Raw genomic sequence first — 21,167 nt, forward strand, 5'->3', positions numbered from 1 at the left:
ATATGGATCTCCAGGCTACAAAAAATACAGGAATGAAAAAGCTGTGTTGAATTTATTTAGAAAATATGCAAAACATGCAAATTTATGTACACAAAGATTACAAAAGCTAACAAGAAAGCATTTTATAAAGAAAATATAACACTTTATGGATAGTAACAATAAAAGTTCAAATTTTACCATTTCAAAAGAAATACTTTAAAATAACATTAACGACCTTTAACAATTTGTCCTTTTATTAAAAGACATATACCATGTTCTGTTTACATTTAATTTTGTTGTTGAAATATCCATAATACATAAAGGCTGCCTACCATCTGTCAGTGCAATTTATTAGTTTATTTGCTTATTTTTACAGAGGAGATACTTTAATATACAAGATGTAGAGGATTGTTTGTGACTGCTAAATCAGTCAAAAATGGCTGAAAATAAATATGAAATGTTGGTTCGGCCAAGGAGACTTGATAGTAACTTCAAAATACAACAACAGCCTTGGTAATTCTGCTAATATCATTAATTTACTTTTTATTGACTCTCACTCTCAAGTGCAAACATATTCCCATGGTTGTTAATTTTTTTAAATATTTTCAATTGTGAAAAGTAATAGCCTCATTTTATTTTAAGTAGGCTGTTTTGTTCTATATCTACCTTTTTTTCGATTCATGAATACCATACATTTCAAATATTGGCCAAGGCTAAGCAAAAACTAAGCTTCGTTGTTGCATTGAACAAGGGCAACATTTTCACTAGACCCACATTTTCACTAGACCCCTCACTATCTGGTCATTATTGTATTCATAACCATTTCCTTTAGCTTTGTTTGAAGTTTTTATTGATAATTACTGCTTCATGAAACTAACCAGTTAAAAATTAAATCGATAGTCTCTAAAGTACTAACTATTCAGGAAAGGGATTTAAAATTTTGGTAAAAAAAAGTGAATTCAAAAGCTCTAACAAAACCTCTATATTGTTGTTTATCAATGTAGATCAATTTGGTTAAATTATTTAAATTAATAAAATTTAGGATTTGATTGATTATGACTACAGCAAATTCTAACATCACAACAGCAGAACAGCTATGTATCATTGTCAAAATTGTATTGTGAAATTATAAATTCATCAGGTTTATCTGCTGCTTCATTCAAGTGTTAAAAGCAAACTTTAATTTTAAAATGAATCAACTTATATAGTAAATTTTAAAGATATCATTATCAATGAATTTTTTCGACAGTGTGGTGGCTACCCAACCTCTTTCCCTGCACATTATCCGCTTTTTGATGCTTATATTGATAACCAGATAATACCCTGGCATTGTCTATTTTTTAACGTTTAAGATAGCGTAGTTCAATTAAACAAAACATCAGATTACATTAATTGTTCTTCTATTTTGAAGCCCTTGCACTGCAGTGTAACTTTGTAACGTCCGATTTTTTATGACGTATTGTTTTAAGAAGTTCCCCCGAACTCGCCATTGAGTTTAAAGCCAGAAGGGCTATATTAGAATCTCTAACCTTTCCCAGGCAAGAAAAAGTGAAGCGACTTATAAATAATTCCTATCCAGAACACGCCTATAACACACAGATGAGATGGTCATTTGAAGTAATAAGAATGACGCGTTCTTTAGAAAAAGTAACAAAATTGTTTTATACTTGTTAAACGACCAACCAAATCAAATAAGAGCTTGTAAAAACTTTATCTTGTCCCAGAACGCGCCGTAATCATGAGGACGGATTGTATCTAGCGGTTTCTTTGTTTTTGAGGACTGCATTTTTTTAAATCTAGCGATTGATTTTTACTTTCAATCCAGCATTTTTGTAAAGCCGCACATTGGTGTTCTGGATGGGAAAAGTGGCTTCATTTCCCATCCAGGAGTCTAGAGTCCAGCCCTTCAGGCTTGGAAGTCACTAGAACTCGAATCAGCCTACACCAGGGTATTCTCTGGCGTCAGTAACATAAATAAAGCCTGGAATACATGGGGACGAGGTTAAGGGCTACCTCCATACATTTTTCGAAAAAACTAAGTTATAGTGAACTTATAAAAACGATTCTTTGATTTAAAAAAAGCTCCAAAATCACCTGCACTGGTCCTTTTTCTTGACTGATCTATTTTGGGATGAGATAATGATGTAATTTTAATATCTGGGCTTCTCTAATCTAATTTAACTTTCTATTGCCTTAAGGTAAGAAATTTTGGCAGGAATTTAATTTGGTGGATGGTCGAAAAAGTTTTTTTCAGAGGGAATCAATTTGATTTAGCAGATGGCTTGAAAAATTGAACTTGACAGGAAATTGATTTGGCAGATGAAGGATATTTTTGGCCAAAAAAACCCTATTGAATAGAAAAACATGTTTTAATGCCTGAAATAGCACACATTTGGGGAATGAATACAAAAATTCAAATTTTGTGGGGAATTTAATTTTGCAGATGGCAGGAAAAATTAAATTTGGTGGGAACTTAAGATTTTCTTTCTGCCGAAATTTCTTCCCTTAAAGTACTTTTTCCTTATAATTATAAAAAGAATCTTAATCTTTAAAATTACTTTTTATTGTAGGTGTAACATATTTATTAAAATCAAATAAACAAACAAAGATAATACCAACAAATAAAGTATCAAATACGTAAAATGTCTGGTAGATGTCTTCAATGTCAATTATGCTGTGCTGTATCTCGGATACTATGCTATCAGTTTTGTTGTTGTTGTATGCATGAGAAAACAGATCCAAAACAAGAAATTGATATTTTGATGTTGGGTCATCAAAATGTTGGTAAAACCCATCTGTTGGCAACTTTATGCAATGAAGCCACTGATGAAATTGAGTCTACTAATGGGTTTTCTATGAAAGATATCGTGCTAGAAAAAACTATTTTGCATGTCAAAGAGCTTGGTGGCTCACCTAAGATTATTCCCTATTGGGAACACTACTTCAGTACAAAACAGTCTGGTATAATTTATATCATTGATGGCAAAACTTTAGAGAAGAAACAAAAATGTGATGAAAATTGTGATACACTGAAGAAAATTTTATCCAATCATAATCTTCAAAATATACCGTTGATTGTCTTTGTCAGTAAGCTTGAATCAAACACCACAGAATCTTTAGAAGAGATTACAGCAATTTTAGAATTAAAAGACATTTGTAATGAACCAAAAAGAGACTTTCTTGTGGAATTTGCTTTTGATACAGATCATACACGAGTAGCTCTTGAACGTTTTGTGAGTTTGATTGTTGGTACAGGAGAGGATGAATGATTTTAAACCATAATATGTCAATGGCAAAGTTCTCAATGAAAATAATCTAACCAAGTCATTCCCAATAATTACTTGTTGTTAAAGACACCGAAATATGAACAACATAAATAAAATAAAACATAAATATTGAGATTCATTAAAAACACTATTAGCTGCTGTATCCATGCTGAGGAAGGAGCTATGCTTTGTTTCTTTTTGTAATTCTTAGATTGGACTATTCCAGAAAATGTTTGTACACCCCGGGTGGAGGATATTATTGTCCGGGGTAGCGAAAAATCATCAAAATTTGCCTTGTTCAGGGGTAATTTACTCTTAGGTGCCAAATAAACGGGGGGTTCGAATAAACGGGGGGGGGGTTGGAAAAATTTTTCAAATCAAATAAACGGGGGGGGCTAATTACCGGGGGGTTGGAAAATGGACTTTCAAAAACCCTAAAAAGGGTCAAAATAGACTAAATTTAGGCTTTTTAGAGTAAAACAAGAAACTTTCCTTTTGGGAGCTGGGAATTTTTTCAAAAATTAATAAACGGGGGGGTCCTAATAACGTCCGGGGGGGGTTTGGAAAAAAACCGAAAAATTAACAAGCGGGGGGGCCCGTTTATTTGGCACCTAAGCAGACCTAAGAGTAGGTTGTCCGGGGGTAAAGCCCATTGTCCGGGGGCCAAAAGTCACTTTGTCCGGAGGGTAAATCACTGAAAATTGTTATATCCTCCACCCCCCCCCCATGTATAAATTTTTTCTGAAAGAGCCCATTAACTCATTTTTTAGCCTTACCTTGCGAGGATTGCTTTATTGAAAGCCTTAATGTATAATATATATATTCAACATTTTTAGTAGGAGATGTTTTTCTCATTCAAAAAATATTTAGTAACTTTTTATTTTCTGCATTCAAAATAATATGATACAACACATCCACTTTATAGACCTACCTTTCCGTCAAAATTTTCCATGCATTTTTTGGCTTTACAAAATTGTCTTTGTGACCAAAGCAAAAGATAACTAAATATAATTTTGGGGACAAGATCCTCGATATAGTTTTTTAATAGTAATGATTAGCGGGGGGGGGGGTTAGAAGACTTAATATTATATTTTGAACGACTCAAACCCCTCCCCATTATTTCTTACCCTATAATAACACCACCTAACCCAAGTAGATTTAAACCTCTTCCTTCTTAGCCTACAGTAGATACTAGCATATCAAGATATTATGGATACTATATAACCACATGTAACTACTCCTTATAATGAATTTAACAAGTATTGTTTTTACTGATTACAATTTTGGCATTATTACTGAGGTTAAGCATACCAGGATAATCACGACGACGGACGAAAAATGTAATAGGCTAGTGAAAATACGAAATTTGATTGGTTGAAACTCACTAGCCTGTTAAATTTTCGTTCGTCGTCGTGATTTTACCGATATAATTAACTTCACTATTGTACACATTTTAGCAACAAAATTAACTAATCATTCATTCGTGCAAATTCTTTTGATAATATATTATAGGTACAAAGAGAGGTTGACTGGCAAATACGAGAAAAAGCCAACCTTGTTGACTTCATCATGGACTTTCGTCAAAGATGGAATGGATGATTTTCGAAATGGTATCATACCAAAGCTAGACTCTTCAATTGTTCTGAAGGTGAGTAGAGTTTTGCTTCCCATGTGGCAGGGGGGTAGTGTTGATTGATTTTAATTACAAAGATTACTGAAATTTGTTATGCTTTACTGTACAATTTCCGACCATGGCTGTCATTGACTTTTTTGCAGGAGTCTTTTTTGCTAGGGTCTGATTTTCACTGTGTTGAGCTGTAATCCAACGGTTTGTGAATGTCTCTTTGAACGGACAAACCTTGTCATGTCATGGGAGGGGATTTATGTACCATTTCTCTGATATTAGAGTAGTATGGAAGAGTATACCAGTCAATGTACCTCAAATGGATTAATTTTCGCGTGGACTAAATTTCGCGAATCACCTTTCGTCTCTTTTTCACCGTATTTTTTTTCATTTAGGGGTTTTGGGCAAGATTCTGGTTTTAAATTTTTGTGCAAGGACTTTTTTCGCGAAAACGGCCAAAATTCGCGAAAATAGCGAAAATTAATCGTTCTTTTGTTTTGTTTTAGGGCAGTAAAGGAATTCAACCTAGCATATTTGGTTCAAGTTCATCAGTGAACAAATTACAAAATCAAGAACTATTGAAACACTTGTCGAAAAAGGAAGCTGCGTATACCAGGTAAATGCTGATCCATACATAAGAACTAGCTTCTTACTTTTAAAGAGCTTCTTTAGAATAAGATTTGAGTTGAAAAACATAACCACACGCTCCACATATCTATGATGTATATCCTTCTTGTTTTTTTATTGTGTTATTTTGATAAACTGATTTGCTGAGAAAGAAGACGGGTTTCTGTGAATATCAGTCTTTATTATGACAAGGATGAATGTATCAGAATAAACTTAACGTTGGCCCTCAATATTATACAAATCTTATCGTTCCACTCGAATATAACAACTGTGCTGTATCAACCTTAAACTCCTTGGTCTACGGTAATGCTAATGCTAATGCATGATGTTAGCTTTAAAGCAAGTTTTCCTGCTGAAACGTTTTTGAGGTCGTAAAGAAATAAAATTAAGGTCCCTTCCGGTAAGGTTCCTTAGTTAATGTTAATAAACAACTTTCGCCTTATTTGAAAATATATTTTTTTCTTCAGAACATTACCAAGTCAGCAACGTAAACAGAAGAAAGTGAACGAAGTTGAACAGAAACTGTTAGCTCATCCTTTAGCTTTGTATCCGCACATCGAAGATTCAGTACCTCCTGATGTAAGTTTCAAAAAACACTTGTTTTGGCTTCTAAAGGCCGGTCTCCACTTGCGCGCGCTTAGATCGCACTTCTTCAAGCAATGCTTCCACGCTATTGGTCAAAAGGGAAATGAAGCAATTCCATTGGCGTGATCTGACATAACGGTTGAAAAAAGTTGAAATGTGTTCAACTTTTTTTTCGAGCGCCCGCTACATTTTTATGACGTAATCTTTTTTCCAAGCAAAAAGGATTGAAGCCAAAAAGTGCGATCGCAGCCACTGACCTTTATATAAAGGTCAGTGATCGCATTGCGCGCAAAGTGGAGACCGCCGGCCTTAACTAAGCAAAACTGTCTGAATGAGTTTGACCTCTTGTGATGATCCTTATGCCTTTTTGGTATTACTCAGTAATCAACACATACGACCTCATAAATTGCGATCATACACATATAAACTCTAACGTCACAAGTTGATTAGTTTTGTGTTTAGATCACTGACCTTTATATACCCTGGCTTATATCCGCCATCTGTGATCGTAGTTTTCTTAAAAACTTCTTCGCAAAGAAGCCATTGCTTCGTTAAAAATTAACGTCTAATGGCGCTACATAATCGAAAATTCTTAAGGAAAAGAAGATCTAGAGCTCTCGATGTATGGTACTCACGTTTTAAAAAAAGTGGCGTTTAACAGTAGTCGCACGCGTCTAGTGTTAAACGCACGTGACTAGTGATAAACGCCACTGTTTTAAATACGTGAGTACCAAGCTAACGATCAAAGATTTTGCTTAGCCGATATTGAGAAACTTTGTCCAGGGTATATTAAAGGTCAATGGTTTAGATGGTTGGAATGACGTCAAAATGCAATGGGTCAATGCAATGGCTTCAGAAGTTTTACATCAGTTAATCCTAGTAAACTCGAACACAATCCCTTTTATGCTGCTTTTGATAAGACCATGTTCAGACGTTACGGTTCCGTTCCGTTTCGAAACGGTTACGAAACAAGTGTGAACGTCAAAATTCGAAACGTCAAAAATGAAGACGTTACAAAGCAAAACAGATCGAAACGGTTTCGCTCTTCTTTTTTCATCGGAACGGAACTGCTCCGTTTTCTTGCTTCGAAACGTTCAGAAACCAATATGAACACACTCGATCCTTAACAAAAATCATACCGGAGCGAAACGGAACAGTAACGTGTGAACATGGTCTAAAAGAGTTGATAGGAGGTAGCCATCATTTGCTCAAAATCATTGTAAGTTTTTAATGTGGCATAACAGGCATATTTCCACATTCCAGGTTTTTCTGCTACCGGATAACGCTAGTAAAAACTCGATTTTTTAAACTCAGACACGTCTAACTGCTTTTCATCGTGCCTCCGGCACATTTATAACTCAATCTTCATCTCAAAAACGGTGGCAGCCTCAAATTCTGGAAATTTCTTGATTCAGGATGTCTAAATATAATCACACTTACTGATTCCTCGTTACAGCTTTTCGAAGAGATTGTTGATTTGCTTGACCCATCAATGACTCTGGCTAATGACATGTCCGACCAAGTAAGAAAGTGTTTTGAATAGTTTTGAAGTTGTGCTATTAATCTATTAGGCCGTGGTCAGTGGATGGTTAAATGTTCAAAAATAAAGAAAAAATTCAAAATCTCTGTGACCAAGCTTTGGCAATTGATGGAAAACAGGGAATTTCCCCACAATCTGCATAATTTATGCAAAATTAAACACCTTTTTTGACCACAAAATATGCCCATAACTTTTGATCTAGAGAAGTTGGGCCTTGATGTAATATATTTTTTGCTCAGTTTGAAGAGCTCTATCGCGTGGTATAGGTCTTTTTTTAATATTAAGACCCCTCAAAAATCATTTCAGGCCTTGCAATTTTGCCTGGAAAAGAAAAAATTGAAAATTACGCAGAAACTGCGGGTCAGCACCCTCAAATTGACCAAAATCAATTCTAAAAGCTTGGTCACGGACATTTTGAAAAAAAAGTGAAACGTTTTGGTGGCACTGGCCATGGCCTATATTATGTAAAACATTGAGATGTGAAATTTAGAAGGAATAGCTTTTTTATGCTGTTACAGAAGAAAGTTTTAACCTTCGCAAATTATATTGAAATTTTCACGTCTTACAGGGAAGCGAATCAAGTGTAGATGGACTGTCAAACCTGAACAGTAATGAACAAAATTTGAAAGAGGTATTTATAAATTTTTCATTCCATACCTAACTTAAACAGATTCAAAGAGATAACTTTATGATCCTGAATCATGATAATTAATTTAAAAAATGTACCTCTTAAAAAACGAGTATATCCGGTCTATCTAATTTGGCAAATGCTATGGTTTAATATATATTTTAAAGTTGTTTTTTGTTAAATCAGTAAATGGGAGGATTTCTACTAAATTTCTTTCAGATCAACATCAACGCAAAGGCTCAAGCAACCCCTTCATCAGTTGATAATAGGTAAATGGTAATCATAGTATTGATCTATGTCGTTCAGTTGGTTTTTTACCAGCAGCTTTAGATGCTACACACTTAGTTTTATATATAGACGCTGGAGGCAGTTTCTCAATAGCGATGTAATTGCATCGAGAACGATATGCAATAATAGCAAATACTGAGATGTTTTAGACCATGTTCAGACGTTACGGTTCCGTTCCGAAACGAAACGAAACGAAACGAAACGAAACGGTTCCGAAACCAGTGAAAACGTCAAAATTCGAAACGTCAAAAAAGAAGACGTTATAAAGCAAAACAGATCGAAACGGTTTTGCTCCACTTTTTTCATCGGAACGGAACTACTCCATTTTCTTGCTTCGAAACGTTCCGAAACCAATATGAACACACTCGATCCCTAACGAAAATCATACCGGAGCGAAACGGAACAGTAACGTGTGAACATGGTCTTAGCGTCTTTTGACCAGATTTGACGTTAATTTTTTACACTACAATGGCTTCTTTGCGGGTAAAACTCAAAGTTTACCGATATAGATCAATATAAACTAGACATTTCTCGTCAAAACTTTAGAACAAACCTAAATCTATCTGAGCAAAAGCGTAGCCAGGGAGGAGGAATTCTAACCTTTTTTTGAAATTTTTAAAAACCAATTTTATTATTGTTGTAGTGAATTTAACGCTGCATTATGGGACTGATGAGAGCGCCCTGTATAGTCTTTTATTATCACTGAAACCCGAGATCATGCTAAATATACTTCTTGGTCAAACAAAGATTTCGTGTACTTTGATGAAATGGACACATAATAATGGGCCATCCAATTGAATGCTTTTTATGTTTTAGCTATTCCAATGCTTTTCGAAGGCTACCCAATAAGAAAACACTAAATAACGAAGAAGATGAACGAAATTCAAGAAAGAAAGGAAAACAAACGCAGGTATCATCATACAAAGGGTCATTCCATTTTGTATTACAGCTATTTTTATTGTTTTGCGATTTCCTGTGTTAAAATCTGCGTATAGCCATTTCCTTTTCTGATTATAATTATTTGAAGCTTAGAAAATCAGAAATCGAAGTGTTGTCATTTAAATCATGGCGGGAAATCCACAATGGTGGATTTGAAAACCACCCAGGCTAAAGTTTAATATTTTTCACTTTGTATATAGGCTTATCATTGTATCAATCGATCGGAAATTCGATACTGGTCATTTTTGATATATATATATATAGTATGAAAATATAAATGTTTTCTCCTGTCAGATCTACAAACAACAAAGAGTGGCCGAATTCTTTTTCCTCTTAGAGAGACGATGTTACGATGAAAGGGTAATTAGTCCTCTCTGGGTCCCTCTGTCTTTATCCTGGCTTGGGACAGGCTGACTGGCATTTAAGACAGTCAGGCGACATTACCCCGGCGGCCTGTACAAGATGACAACAAACTCCAGGTAGACTGACAGGAGAAGAAAACAAAAAATGAATCAACAAAGGTGTAAACACCTTAGACTCCTTTGGAGCCGACTGCACTAGACACCAGGCAGGGGACATCCTCGCACATCCTGATGTACTAGGCAAATATATATAGTATGAAAATTTAAATGTTTTCTCCTGTCAGATCTACAAACAACAAAGAGTGGCCGAATTCTTTTTCCTCTTAGAGAGACGATGTTACAATGAAAGGGTAATTAGTCCTCTCTGGGTCCCTCTGTCTTTATCCTGGCTTGGGACAGGCTAACTGGCATTTAAGACAGTCAGGCGACATTTCTTTTTCCTCTTAGAGAGACGATGTTACAATGAAAGGGTAATTAGTCCTCTCTGGGTCCCTCTGTCTTTATCCTGGCTTGGGACAGGCTGACTGGCATTTAAGACAGTCAGGCGACATTTTATATATTTTATATATATATCTAGAAATTTACTTATCTTAAGATACAGTATGAAGCACTTTTGTTTTCTCTGATTTCCTGCACAAAAATAATCTTAAAGTTACACATCGATTAGAGTTCCATCGCCTGTTATGGAACACTATATTTTTGGCTATGGCTAAAGAATAAAAAATATAAAAGATTTTTGCCCATCTGCTAAAGCAATTCTCCTCGTAGTTCGAGAAAACTGCATTTTAAATTAGTTTCATTTTGTTGATTGAGGGCCATGCTTGTTATTTGCTATATTTGAATCACAGCTTGTCATTTTCGGTTCGTTCCCAAATCCTGATTTATGGCCTATTATGCGTAGGGATTTTGTAGCATCTGGCATATTTTAATTTTGCTGTCAATCATTTTTTGTGTTCTTTTATTGTTGTTTTTCATGCGAGGGAATTTATCTTTTATTTCAAGTAGGTAGTAGTCTAGCAAGCTAGACGATTAATTCAGACATATTAGAAATAAAGCAAAAAAGTAAATTCTAGTCGTCTAGAAACCTTTGTGCACTAACTCCAAACAAAAAAAAGTGTCAATATCGCAATTAAAATTTTTTCCCGCTCAAAAAAAATTCTTGAAAATAAAATGTGTGTGGATTTGTGTGTTAAAAATGTTTCATTTGAGTTGATTTTATTTTGAGAGTTTGTTGTTGCTTAATAAATTGTTTTCTCGCTACGCAAGTTTCTGCGTAGGTAGGCCCGGTATCTATAAGGCTGGAACACCGGATTCTTCCAGTCGTTTATACAAACTAAATCCCGTATCATTATTTGTGTTTATTATTAGTATTACATGCATTATAAACGACTCCAGTCTAAGTAGGTAGCAGTAAATACCCTTGAAAATTTATTCCCCCTTTGGCATTTGTGCATAGTAATGGGAGGAGGGGAGTCAAATTTTAGGAAAATCATTTCAGAGCATTTTTAACCCCCCCCCCTTTTTTCATTTGAAGATTTGTTGTCCAAGAAATGCAAAACCTTCACAAAGACCACGCCCAATTCTTGTCTGAATTTATTCTACCTCTGACAGTTCCTCAGACTGCTAGGTCTTTTTAGATTATCATCCCCAAACCAAGAGGTCCCCAACCAAGATCTCGAAACTTAAAGTTTAAAATACAGTGTATCAAAATATTAATTTTCTTCTTTTTGTTTTAGCAGTTAACTAAAATCGAAACCGTGACTAAAGAGTTTTGTGGGTGGATCCGTGATTTGGTAAATATTATTATTTCTTCTTTAAATAATTTTATTAACCAACCCTCTGTGTAGATTCATCTCGTTCTCAAGCAAACCAAAGTTTGTTCATTCATATCTTTCTAACAAATTTGATTAAATTTATTGCTCGCACCTTTACTTACAACTTATTACATTGAAAAATCTTCAAAAGTACTTTTGATTTTCTCCAAATTATTTTTAAAGATTACTTTTTATTGTTGCCCCTTTACGGTTTTGAAAGCCTTTTAAGACGTTAATACTCGCGGCCCAATATTTCAGTGAATACCTGGATACTTATAATCACACACTTTACTAATGGACCGTAACTGAATAAATTACCCATTGGTTCCTTGAAGGGTGTGTCTGTTAGAAAAAAAAATCTTACACAGGCCATTTCCCTAATATCAGTTTGGGTCCTGAGATAAATGAATATATATGTCCAACAAAACTATCATTGGTTATGCTATACTAACACTCCTCTGCTTTCCCTTAATTTTCACGCCCCCCCCCCCAGCAGGCACACAACGTTGTTTCAACGTTTATCTAACGTTCACAACGTCCATATAACGTTACATGAACGTTGAAACAACGTTGTGTGCCTGCTGGGGCTGTTATCTTGACGGTGTTACGAATAAGAATCGTATAATCTACTCTAAATATTTATTTCAAAGTTATATTTTCTTTACATTTCAAATTTTGTAGGGCGGAGACACAAACAATATTGAAGAAGCTACAATTAAGAATTTATTTGCAACAGGCTACGAAAGCAAAGTAATGAATGTTCTTTTATTTACGCATTCTCATTTTCCCTCTACTTTTTTCTCATGGGTATTATTTAGACAAATCCCAATTACGTAACTTATCTTTGCCTGCCTTAAAGGTTTTATTTTTACATAAGTGTTCCCGTTTCATATCAGACACATATTTCATATCAGGACAGTGTCTGCCTATTGTTATATTCTGCTGATATAAGCAAAAAATGTCTTTCTTTTCTTTTTTCTGACCAATCTTGCTCCACACCCGTGTTAATCCAATGTGAAAAAGCTTGTGAATTAAAAATGATGAGTAAGCAAACGATATCACTCCTATTTATAAAACAAACCTTTAAGATGTCTCTCGCGAGGTCACTCATTTTATCTTGAATCCGAGAGTTCTTATAAATTGTCAACTTTTTTTATGAATTTTATCAAACAATAACCTACGCGGATTAGCCTCACTGTTAAAAATTTCTGAAATATAAGAAAAGCTTTCTCGAAAAGTAACTCGAGGACTAACAAAGGACATATAGTTTTTTCAAATACTTACATAACTTTGCGGGATTCAGGTAATTGACATTTTACTGAACTTTTTTTCCGATGCTTTTTCGGGAATATACTTTCAGGTAAAAAATGCTGTGACAAATTCGCAGTCCTTCTTTAGAATAAAAAAAAATTTGGGGGGACCCCTCAAATGTGATTGATATTCGCTTGGTCTTCTACCAGTGTACACGAAAACTTTTTAAGTCTTTGGTGTTTAAAATAGTTTTAGAATCTGCAAAGTCTTATATAGAATGTTCTTAGATTTTTGTTTAATTCCTTAAAACCTTTTTTTTTGTAATTTTAATGACGATTTCGTCCGCTTTTTTGGACTTTCTGGGACACTTGGGGATTCATCGTAAACTTTTTGCTGTAGATGAATATCACCTGAAGTAAAGTGAATTTAATGTGGACTAAATATAAATTGTTGTTGAACATTAATTAGAGAGTGCTCCATACTGTGTAGAGCGAATTCAAACATCGTACGTACAAAATCTTTAGCCAAATTGAAAGGAGTTGTGTGATTATTTTGTCAAAACAAAAATTTCATGTTTCGAAATAATTTGATGTTTTCATTATATTTGTTTTCGTTGACCCAGCCAGCACTTTCAGTACCTGTACACGTTGTGGAATTGACAAGTGTCCCTGCTGAATTGCGTCTTGAAGATAAAGAAGACCGCAAGGAGGAAAACATTCTTCCTGCAATCAAAGTAAGATTATTTTTCATAATATCATTTAGACTGGATCCGTTTATTATCCATGTTATACATAGTTATATGGGTGTTTTATGATAATACGATCATTATTACGGGATAACATCAGTCTATTATGGGATAACATAAGTCAAAAACCTTATTTGCAACCCTATTTTTCGTCAAAAGTAGATAATTCTCACCTAGTTGTAGTAGGTCAAGGAAGGTCCCCAAAACGTTATATGTAATATAAACCCCGTTTATCACAGTGGAATTCCACTAGAAAAATATCATATATGGTCAAAATATCGTCCCCAAATAAATCTATACTATTGTGCTATACATACACGGAAATATCAATCTCCATCGAATTTCACTCAGTTATTTTTACCCCCACAAGCTGAAAAATACTACCTGGTCTGTGAGAAGGACAATGTAATATGCGCAAATGATTTTAAAATGCCCTATTTTCCTTACTGAATCTTCAGAAGAAAGCAGATTACACGCCAAGTTGGGTGAAAGTGAAGTACGGTGCTTGGTATCTTGATCCAAAAACCTGGAAAGCCAGAGAAGCAGATAAACCTCTTCGCGATCCACGTGAAATCAACGAGAAACAAATGACTGATGCTAAAAAGAAAACCAAAACATTGGTAATTATACACGCTTTTTTATAAGAATAGTGTACTTTGGCTGAGGGTGAGCATTATTCTTATTTTTCTATTGTTCTAAACAATAGGCCTATTGTTCTAACTCTGAATTCTCACCCTGATATTCTTATAGAAGTTATTCTTTTAAAAAAAAGCGTGTAGTGGTATTTCGAAACTGTTCATGTTGTGACAGACTTTTCAGATGATATGTATCACGTTGAACGTGGTAGATACTAATAAAACCTCGGAATACCTTATGTCGCTTATAAAACACCTCAAGTATTACACGCGGGTAAAAAGAGTGCGATAATGTATTAATGCGAAAGGAAGTGTTTTTGAAAAAATCCCTTAGCTCAAATCGTGTTAGACCCTTAGACCCTTTCGTATCAGACACATTTTTCATACCAGGACAGTGTCTGCCTATTGTTATATTGTGCTGAATAAACAAAGAAATGTTTTTCTTTTCCTCTTTCTGACCAATCTTGCTTCACATCTGTGTCAATTCAATGTGAAAAAGCTTGTAAATTAAAATTGATGAGTAAGCAAACGATACTACTCTTGTTTAAAAACAAAACCTTTAACACGAAATGGGTCGATTCACGTTAATAACATGACTAGTAAATTTTGTGTAGTAACTACTTTTTTTCTAAGTATCTTCCCATTGCTTTTAACAGGACAAAACATTGACAATGCTACACGGTGCCCAAGCTTTCAAGGAATTCGTTGAGTCCAAAGGAACAAGAAAACCTGAGGTATATGGAAAGATAATCTCCTGTATGCAAAAATACCAGTGGCGTTGTGGCAGGGGGGCGGGAGCTTTTTTGAAGGGGCGCCGAAGAGCAATGGGTGCCAAAAGAGATTTTTTAAACGCCCAATCTTAAAAATCATATTTTATGCGCCTTAAATTGCGCCCCAGGACCAATCCTACTGAGATAATTTTAAATTACTTGCAATATTTTTCGCTCGCAATAAAGTTAATTGGTAACTTCTTTGCAATCTAGCTAATTTACAAGTTTTTTTGTGTACAATATAGCATTATTAAATGAAAATCTAACTGCGCCCCACGACGAATTTGCTGACAACAATATTGAAATCATGAAACATCAATTTTTCGCTCGCTTCGCTCGCATTACACATTGTTTCTTTCTTTTCAATAAATTTGTTGTAAAGATTTTTGAAACAGAAGAAAAAAATCAAGGTGGCCAGTGTACAATGCATACTGTAAAATCTCCTAATATTCTCAAGAACCCAAAAAAAATTTTTGAATTAAAAAAAAGATTTTAATTTTTGGACCTACCTCCGGGTACCCCGGTGGATGTCCTTTAAATTAACCCATGTTCGTTCGTTCGTTCGTCTGTTACCAGCTTTTCTCGGGATTGGCTCATTACTTTTTTCTGTTTTTTGGCACAATGATGCAAAATGATGATTCCTAAAAAGTGACGGAGCCCGATTTTCGAAAAAAAAAATTTGGGGGCAAATTTTGGCCAAAAACTACCTAAAAATAGGGTTTTTTGGATTTTGTGCAAAATCCTGTAGTGGTTTTTCCCAGAAAATTCTTATTCGCCTTAAAAAACGGATTTTCGTATTTTTGGGAAATTCTTTTAACCAAATAAGAAAATATAGCTTTTCTCAATGTTGACTCATAATTTTTTTCTGATTTTTTGCACAATGATGCAAAATGGCAATGCCCAAAATGTGACGGAGCCAGATTTTTAAGGATTTGTAATTGTAGTTTCTTGTCATTTTTCCAAACTGAGGCTGGGCATGTTCTTAAGATGTTCTTAATTTTTCGACGAATTTCAGCCTATATGTTCTTATAAACTAGGTTCTAATAAAAAAAAAACGTGTATTCAACACACAAGCTTTATTTTTCCATTCTGAATTTTTGTACAATTATTGTCACTCTTTTCTTATTTTCATCTGATGTTAATCATTAGGTAGGTCCATTCAGCATGTTGCTTGTTTTTTTCTTGTTTTTTTTATCTTTGTTTTTTTGAAAATCAAAAAATTATCGTTAAATTTCTCTGAATTTTGAAAAACTTCGAGATAAAATTGCACAAAATTCTTATTTCGTCTATCTTTTTCACTTCGTATATTATTTAGTACACAAAATACAAAATAGGCGGGCCTTACGATTTTAGGGAAAATGGTAGAATCTCTAAGGACTTTCTTAACATAAGATTTTCTTCTTCCGAACAGTTTTATTAATAAGGGCCTACACAGGAAACATTTTAATCAACTTAGAATTGAACCTCCCTCTTTAATAATATGTGTGAAAATTTTTTTGGGCAAATTTGGGCCAAAAACTGCTTAAAAATAGGTTTTTTGGGCCTGAATGGTTTAAGTGATTTTCGTATTTGGGGAAATTCCTTTTTACCATTTTACATTACACGTTTTTTTTTTTATTAGAACACCTAAAATTTGGCTGAGCCTGGATGTGCTTATTTTTTTTAGCAATTTTCAGCCTAAAATGTTCTTAAATGCGTTCTTAATTTTTCAGACTACTCTAAATCGATACAATGTCTAATATGATACAAAATAAAGAGCACTTAAATTTGGCAAAATTTTGACAATATTTGACTCTCGAATTTTGAAGATCCACCCCTAAATTCGGTTAAAACTGCTTAAAAAGAGGAAAAAATTGTAGTTTCTTGTCATTTTTCCAAACTGAGGCTGGGCATGTTCTTAAGATGTTCTTAATTTTTCGACGAATTTCAGCCTATATGTTCTTATAAACTAGGTTCTAATAAAAAAAAAACGTGTATTCAACACACAAGCTTTATTTTTCCATTCTGAATTTTTGTACAATTATTGTCACTCTTTTCTTACTTTCATCTGATGTTAATCATTAGGTAGGTCCATTCAGCATGTTGCTTGTTTTTTTCTTGTTTTTTTTATCTTTGTTTTTTTGAAAATCAAAAAATTATCGTTAAATTTCTCTGAATTTTGAAAAACTTCGAGATAAAATTGCACAAAATTCTTATTTCATCTATCTTTTTCACTTCGTATATTATTTAGTACACAAAATACAAAATAGGCGGGCCTTACAATTTTAGGGAAAATGGTAGAATCTCTAAGGACTTTCTTAACATAAGATTTTCTTCTTCCGAACAGTTTTATTAATAAGGGCCTACACAGGAAACATTTTAATCAACTTAGAATTGAACCTCCCTCTTTAATAATATGTGTGGAGCAATTACAGTTTCTTTTTAGGTTTTCCCTTTTTTCATGGTCTATCCTTTTTCTTGTTCCCTTGCAATCGATTTGATTCTTGAAAATTTAATGATTATTATATTATTATTGATGGTTCATCATAAAAGGAACCCGCTGATTGGGCACTAATTAGGGTATAATTACCCAAACGAAAGACTTTGCTTGGTGAAAAGTTTAAGACAGAATTTATAGAAAGGGCAATTATCTGGCGGCAAAATTAGTTTGATCAATATGATGATTGTAATTATATACAATTTTATGCTTTGGTTGGTTATGGACCAAAAACTTCAGATAATTTATTAGCTATTCCTTTTTCTTTTATGATGTGAGACTAAAGAATGATTGATTTGCGCGGCTAAATCTGTTTGATCTAGATAATCGATGATGTGCGCAAGAGAAGATTATGTATTTTCCTTTCTGCATCATTTTCATTGTAAAGTACCTTCCTTTTATTGAATGTACAGTAAGACCAAAAACCGCTTTGTATTTTGAAAGTACAGTAGAGGCGAACCTCTTTTTCTCTAATGATTTTACTCGTCCTTTCAGTGACAATGCCTTATAAACTTTACTCCATAGCTCGGAATTTCCTTAACTCGAACAAATTTGTGTCCCTCGTACGTGTTCGAGTTACGCAACTGTATATTTTGAAAGTATTTATCGAAAACCTTATGGCTCACCAACAACAGTTTGATAGTGTTAGTTAAACCTTCATGATTGCTTCATTTATATTCGATTATTATCTGTCACTTTTCACCTAGCAATCACAAAATAATTCCCATTTTAAACTTATAAGCAAGTACACGTTTTGTTTATAAGAACAAACTTTATAAAAACATAAGGCTTCGATGGCCAAAATGTTAAGATTATTTTAAGAACATTTTATGGCTTTGTGGTCTAAAAACACCCTTTTTCTTAGAAAAATGGCCAAAATACGTACAAAATTGTCAAAATAAGAACATGCTAAGAACATTTTTAGGCTTAACACTCAAAAAGTTAAGAACATCCGAAAGCTTCAAAACTTTGATGTTCTTATAATAAAACGGGTACAGCTCCTTAATAAACAAGCTCAGATTTACTTACATTAGAAAAAAGTCCTACTCTTGAAGGAGTTGTTTTTTTTAATTGGGCTTTATTCTATCTTTTATTCGGAAATTTATTTTCGTTTGTCAGAAATTTCGAAGTAAGCTATGAATTAGGCAATGACCTTATAAGTTTATGCTTCTTTAAAGAAAGTTTGAAACTTCCCTGTTCTGTTTTTTTTCGATTTTTTACCGACCTCTAGGGCCCCCACCCCGTTTATTAATTTTATTAAATATTTCTAAAAGAAAAGTCCCATGCGTTGCTATAGCAGAAGATTATAGTCTGCATTTTACTATATTTCAGTATATTCAGACTGCAGACTCTCCCGTTTAGTATCTAAGGCATTTTCATCATTGCAGTTTGTGTTATTTATTTTAGTTTTTGGAAAACGTTGTGACAACCATAGATCGGGATAGCATGGAACCAAGTACAATGGCTACCTCCAAGGCCACCAACAACCAAAACCGAGTAAAGGGGCCCGAAAACAAGTAATTTATTTTTTTAAAGATGGTTATTTTGAATTTATAAGGCGAGACCAAATTAATTTGTTGTTCTACGGACAGATCGTTAGAAAAATAAGGGTCGGTCGGTCGGCAAAATAAGAATAAATTTTTCATTTATCAGGGTTGGTATGGTACGGAGAAATTTTTCCAAAAAGTATCTAATTCAAAAATTCACTTTAATTTTTATCTTTGATGAAGATCGTACTAAAATTTTATTGTATGGAATGCTTTTTATGATTTTTCAATTTCTTGAATTAATTTTCATCTTTATTCAAGTTAAATTCCTACAATTAACTAGTGTTTAAAATATATTGTAGTGGAAATTCGATATTATTATTTTTTTGATTTTAGCAAAAATAGGGTCGGTCGGGCCCGTAGAACAACAAATTAAATTGGTCTCGCCTAATGTAACATTTTAAATGATGTGCTAGTTATCTTTATTTTATTATCTTTTTAATTTGTAAATATATCACTTGAAATGTCCTTCGATTATTCTGGTACTAAATATAACATAATGTGTTTCTTTTAAAACTATAATTCGTAAGTTTATAGGCTATGTTTCCACAAAACTAGCCAACACTATTTACAAGTATTTTTATAAGAAAAAAAATATATAAGAACGAACATAAGGCTTCAACGGCCAAAATACAAACAAGTTAAGAACACTTTAAGGCTTTTGCGGACTCCAAAACACCCGATCTTTGTGGAAATAGCACAAAAATACTCACGAAATGGCGAAAATGAAAACATTTTTAGAACATTTTTTGGCTTTGAACCCAAACTTAATTCAAAGACTTTGAAAATGATGGACCATCAATGGTTGGACGTTTTTATAAAAACCGTGTAAAGGGGGTAATGTCATTTTTTCAATTTGCACGTAGGCAGTAACGCCATTGAAATCAAAGCACCGAAGGCTACACTTAAAATTTTAGGATGCGGGAAATGAAGCCACTAATTTCCCATCTAAAAGTCCCCCAACCTGCGTGGTTTTCACACAAACGCCAGATTGAAAGTAAAACCCATTGCAAGATTTCAAAATATATACTACTTTAAAAAAAAAAGTCTTCGATCATTCTAAGTACGGCGCAAAGCAAAAGGTTTTGTTTTTACTTGCTCGAGAAAGATCGAAGATTATCCTCTCTAAGCCCCTAAACTCAATAAGTAAAGCTTCCATTAGGGCATAGACTGATGGAATAAAGTGGAAAGATCGAGGGTTCAAATTATTTTCGGGTATATATCACTCAAAGGAATCGCTAGATTCAATCCGTGATCAAAAATACTTTTTCTCACTTTTTCTTGCCTGAGAAAGGTTAAAAGTTAGATTCTAGCCCTTCGGGCTAATACTTCATTGCTGGAGGTGCACGCAGTCTATGTGATGGCCTGTGATTTGGTATGGTGTATTTAATTTAAACATCTCCTTCAAAAGGCTGCATCAAGGAAAACGTGTCAAAAAGAGAAAAATTAACTAGAGAGAAGAAATAGCAAGAAATTGTTTTGAGCAAAATAATAATGAAAACTTAACCATGAAATCAAAAGTGTGAGTTACACAGATGTACAATTCACATACTCATGCATCGTTTTGGCCCCATTTACAGAGCTTCGTCAAAAAAGGAAACCGATTAACTTTTTTAATTCATATAAATGACGTACATACGGCAAAAACAAAATTCTTCGTTCAGTATTACGTAAGTCTCTCAAAGGGTCCCAAAACATTAAAATTTACCTCTCAAAGGGTCACGGTTTTCTAAAATTTTGACTAAATTTTTGGAAAAATCTGGAAAGATTTCGATCTCAAAGGGGCTAAAAATGTGATTGATTTTCGATATTTGGCTACTACAACCCGTACGTCACCTCGCTCGCAGACCTAAGTATCCCCCACCACGCCTTTAATTTCTTCAGCCACCAACTTCATGTTATCTAAGCGTCTTGTAAACAAAAATTTTGAACCTCTATAAAACCATTATTGTGTTTCAAAATAAAGGCTTGAAACAATCTATACCCAATTTGCTGGAAATCTTGCACATAAACACTTTATTTAAGTTCATTTAAATCAAACCGCAACCGAATGAGTGAGAATCATAGTCAAAAAATTTAGTTTTTTTTCAT

General features: G+C 33.9%; 2 protein-coding genes across 3 annotated transcripts; both read left to right on the forward strand.

Moving 5' to 3' along the window:
• The first annotated feature begins 357 nt into the window (after positions 1 to 357).
• On the forward strand, positions 358 to 19,592 carry LOC136821290 (protein FAM47E-like). 2 transcript variants are annotated; one of them, XM_067077522.1, is made up of 14 exons: positions 358 to 492; positions 4,758 to 4,893; positions 5,376 to 5,485; positions 5,964 to 6,075; positions 7,538 to 7,603; positions 8,190 to 8,252; positions 8,469 to 8,518; positions 9,354 to 9,447; positions 11,575 to 11,631; positions 12,334 to 12,402; positions 13,526 to 13,636; positions 14,107 to 14,268; positions 14,940 to 15,017; positions 18,937 to 19,592. In XM_067077522.1, the coding sequence occupies exons 1-14, from the start codon at positions 416 to 418 to the stop codon at positions 19,048 to 19,050; spliced, it is 1,299 nt and encodes a 432-aa protein (XP_066933623.1). In that variant the 5' UTR covers positions 358 to 415; the 3' UTR covers positions 19,051 to 19,592. The 2 variants fall into 2 exon arrangements, with proteins under 2 accessions (XP_066933623.1, XP_066933624.1); XM_067077523.1 differs by having other exon boundaries at positions 11,578 to 11,631; positions 18,937 to 19,152.
• On the forward strand, positions 2,527 to 3,594 carry LOC136821171 (ADP-ribosylation factor-like protein 3). Its single transcript, XM_067077402.1, has one exon. It carries the CDS (start codon positions 2,622 to 2,624, stop codon positions 3,246 to 3,248), a length of 627 nt encoding a protein of 208 aa, XP_066933503.1. The 5' UTR covers positions 2,527 to 2,621; the 3' UTR covers positions 3,249 to 3,594.
• Positions 19,593 to 21,167: the final 1,575 nt, after the last annotated feature.

Source organism: Clytia hemisphaerica, unplaced genomic scaffold, assembly GCF_902728285.1.
Source record: "Clytia hemisphaerica strain Z4C2 unplaced genomic scaffold, Clytia hemisphaerica genome assembly, whole genome shotgun sequence".
NCBI classification, from domain to species: Eukaryota; Metazoa; Cnidaria; class Hydrozoa; order Leptothecata; family Clytiidae; genus Clytia; species Clytia hemisphaerica.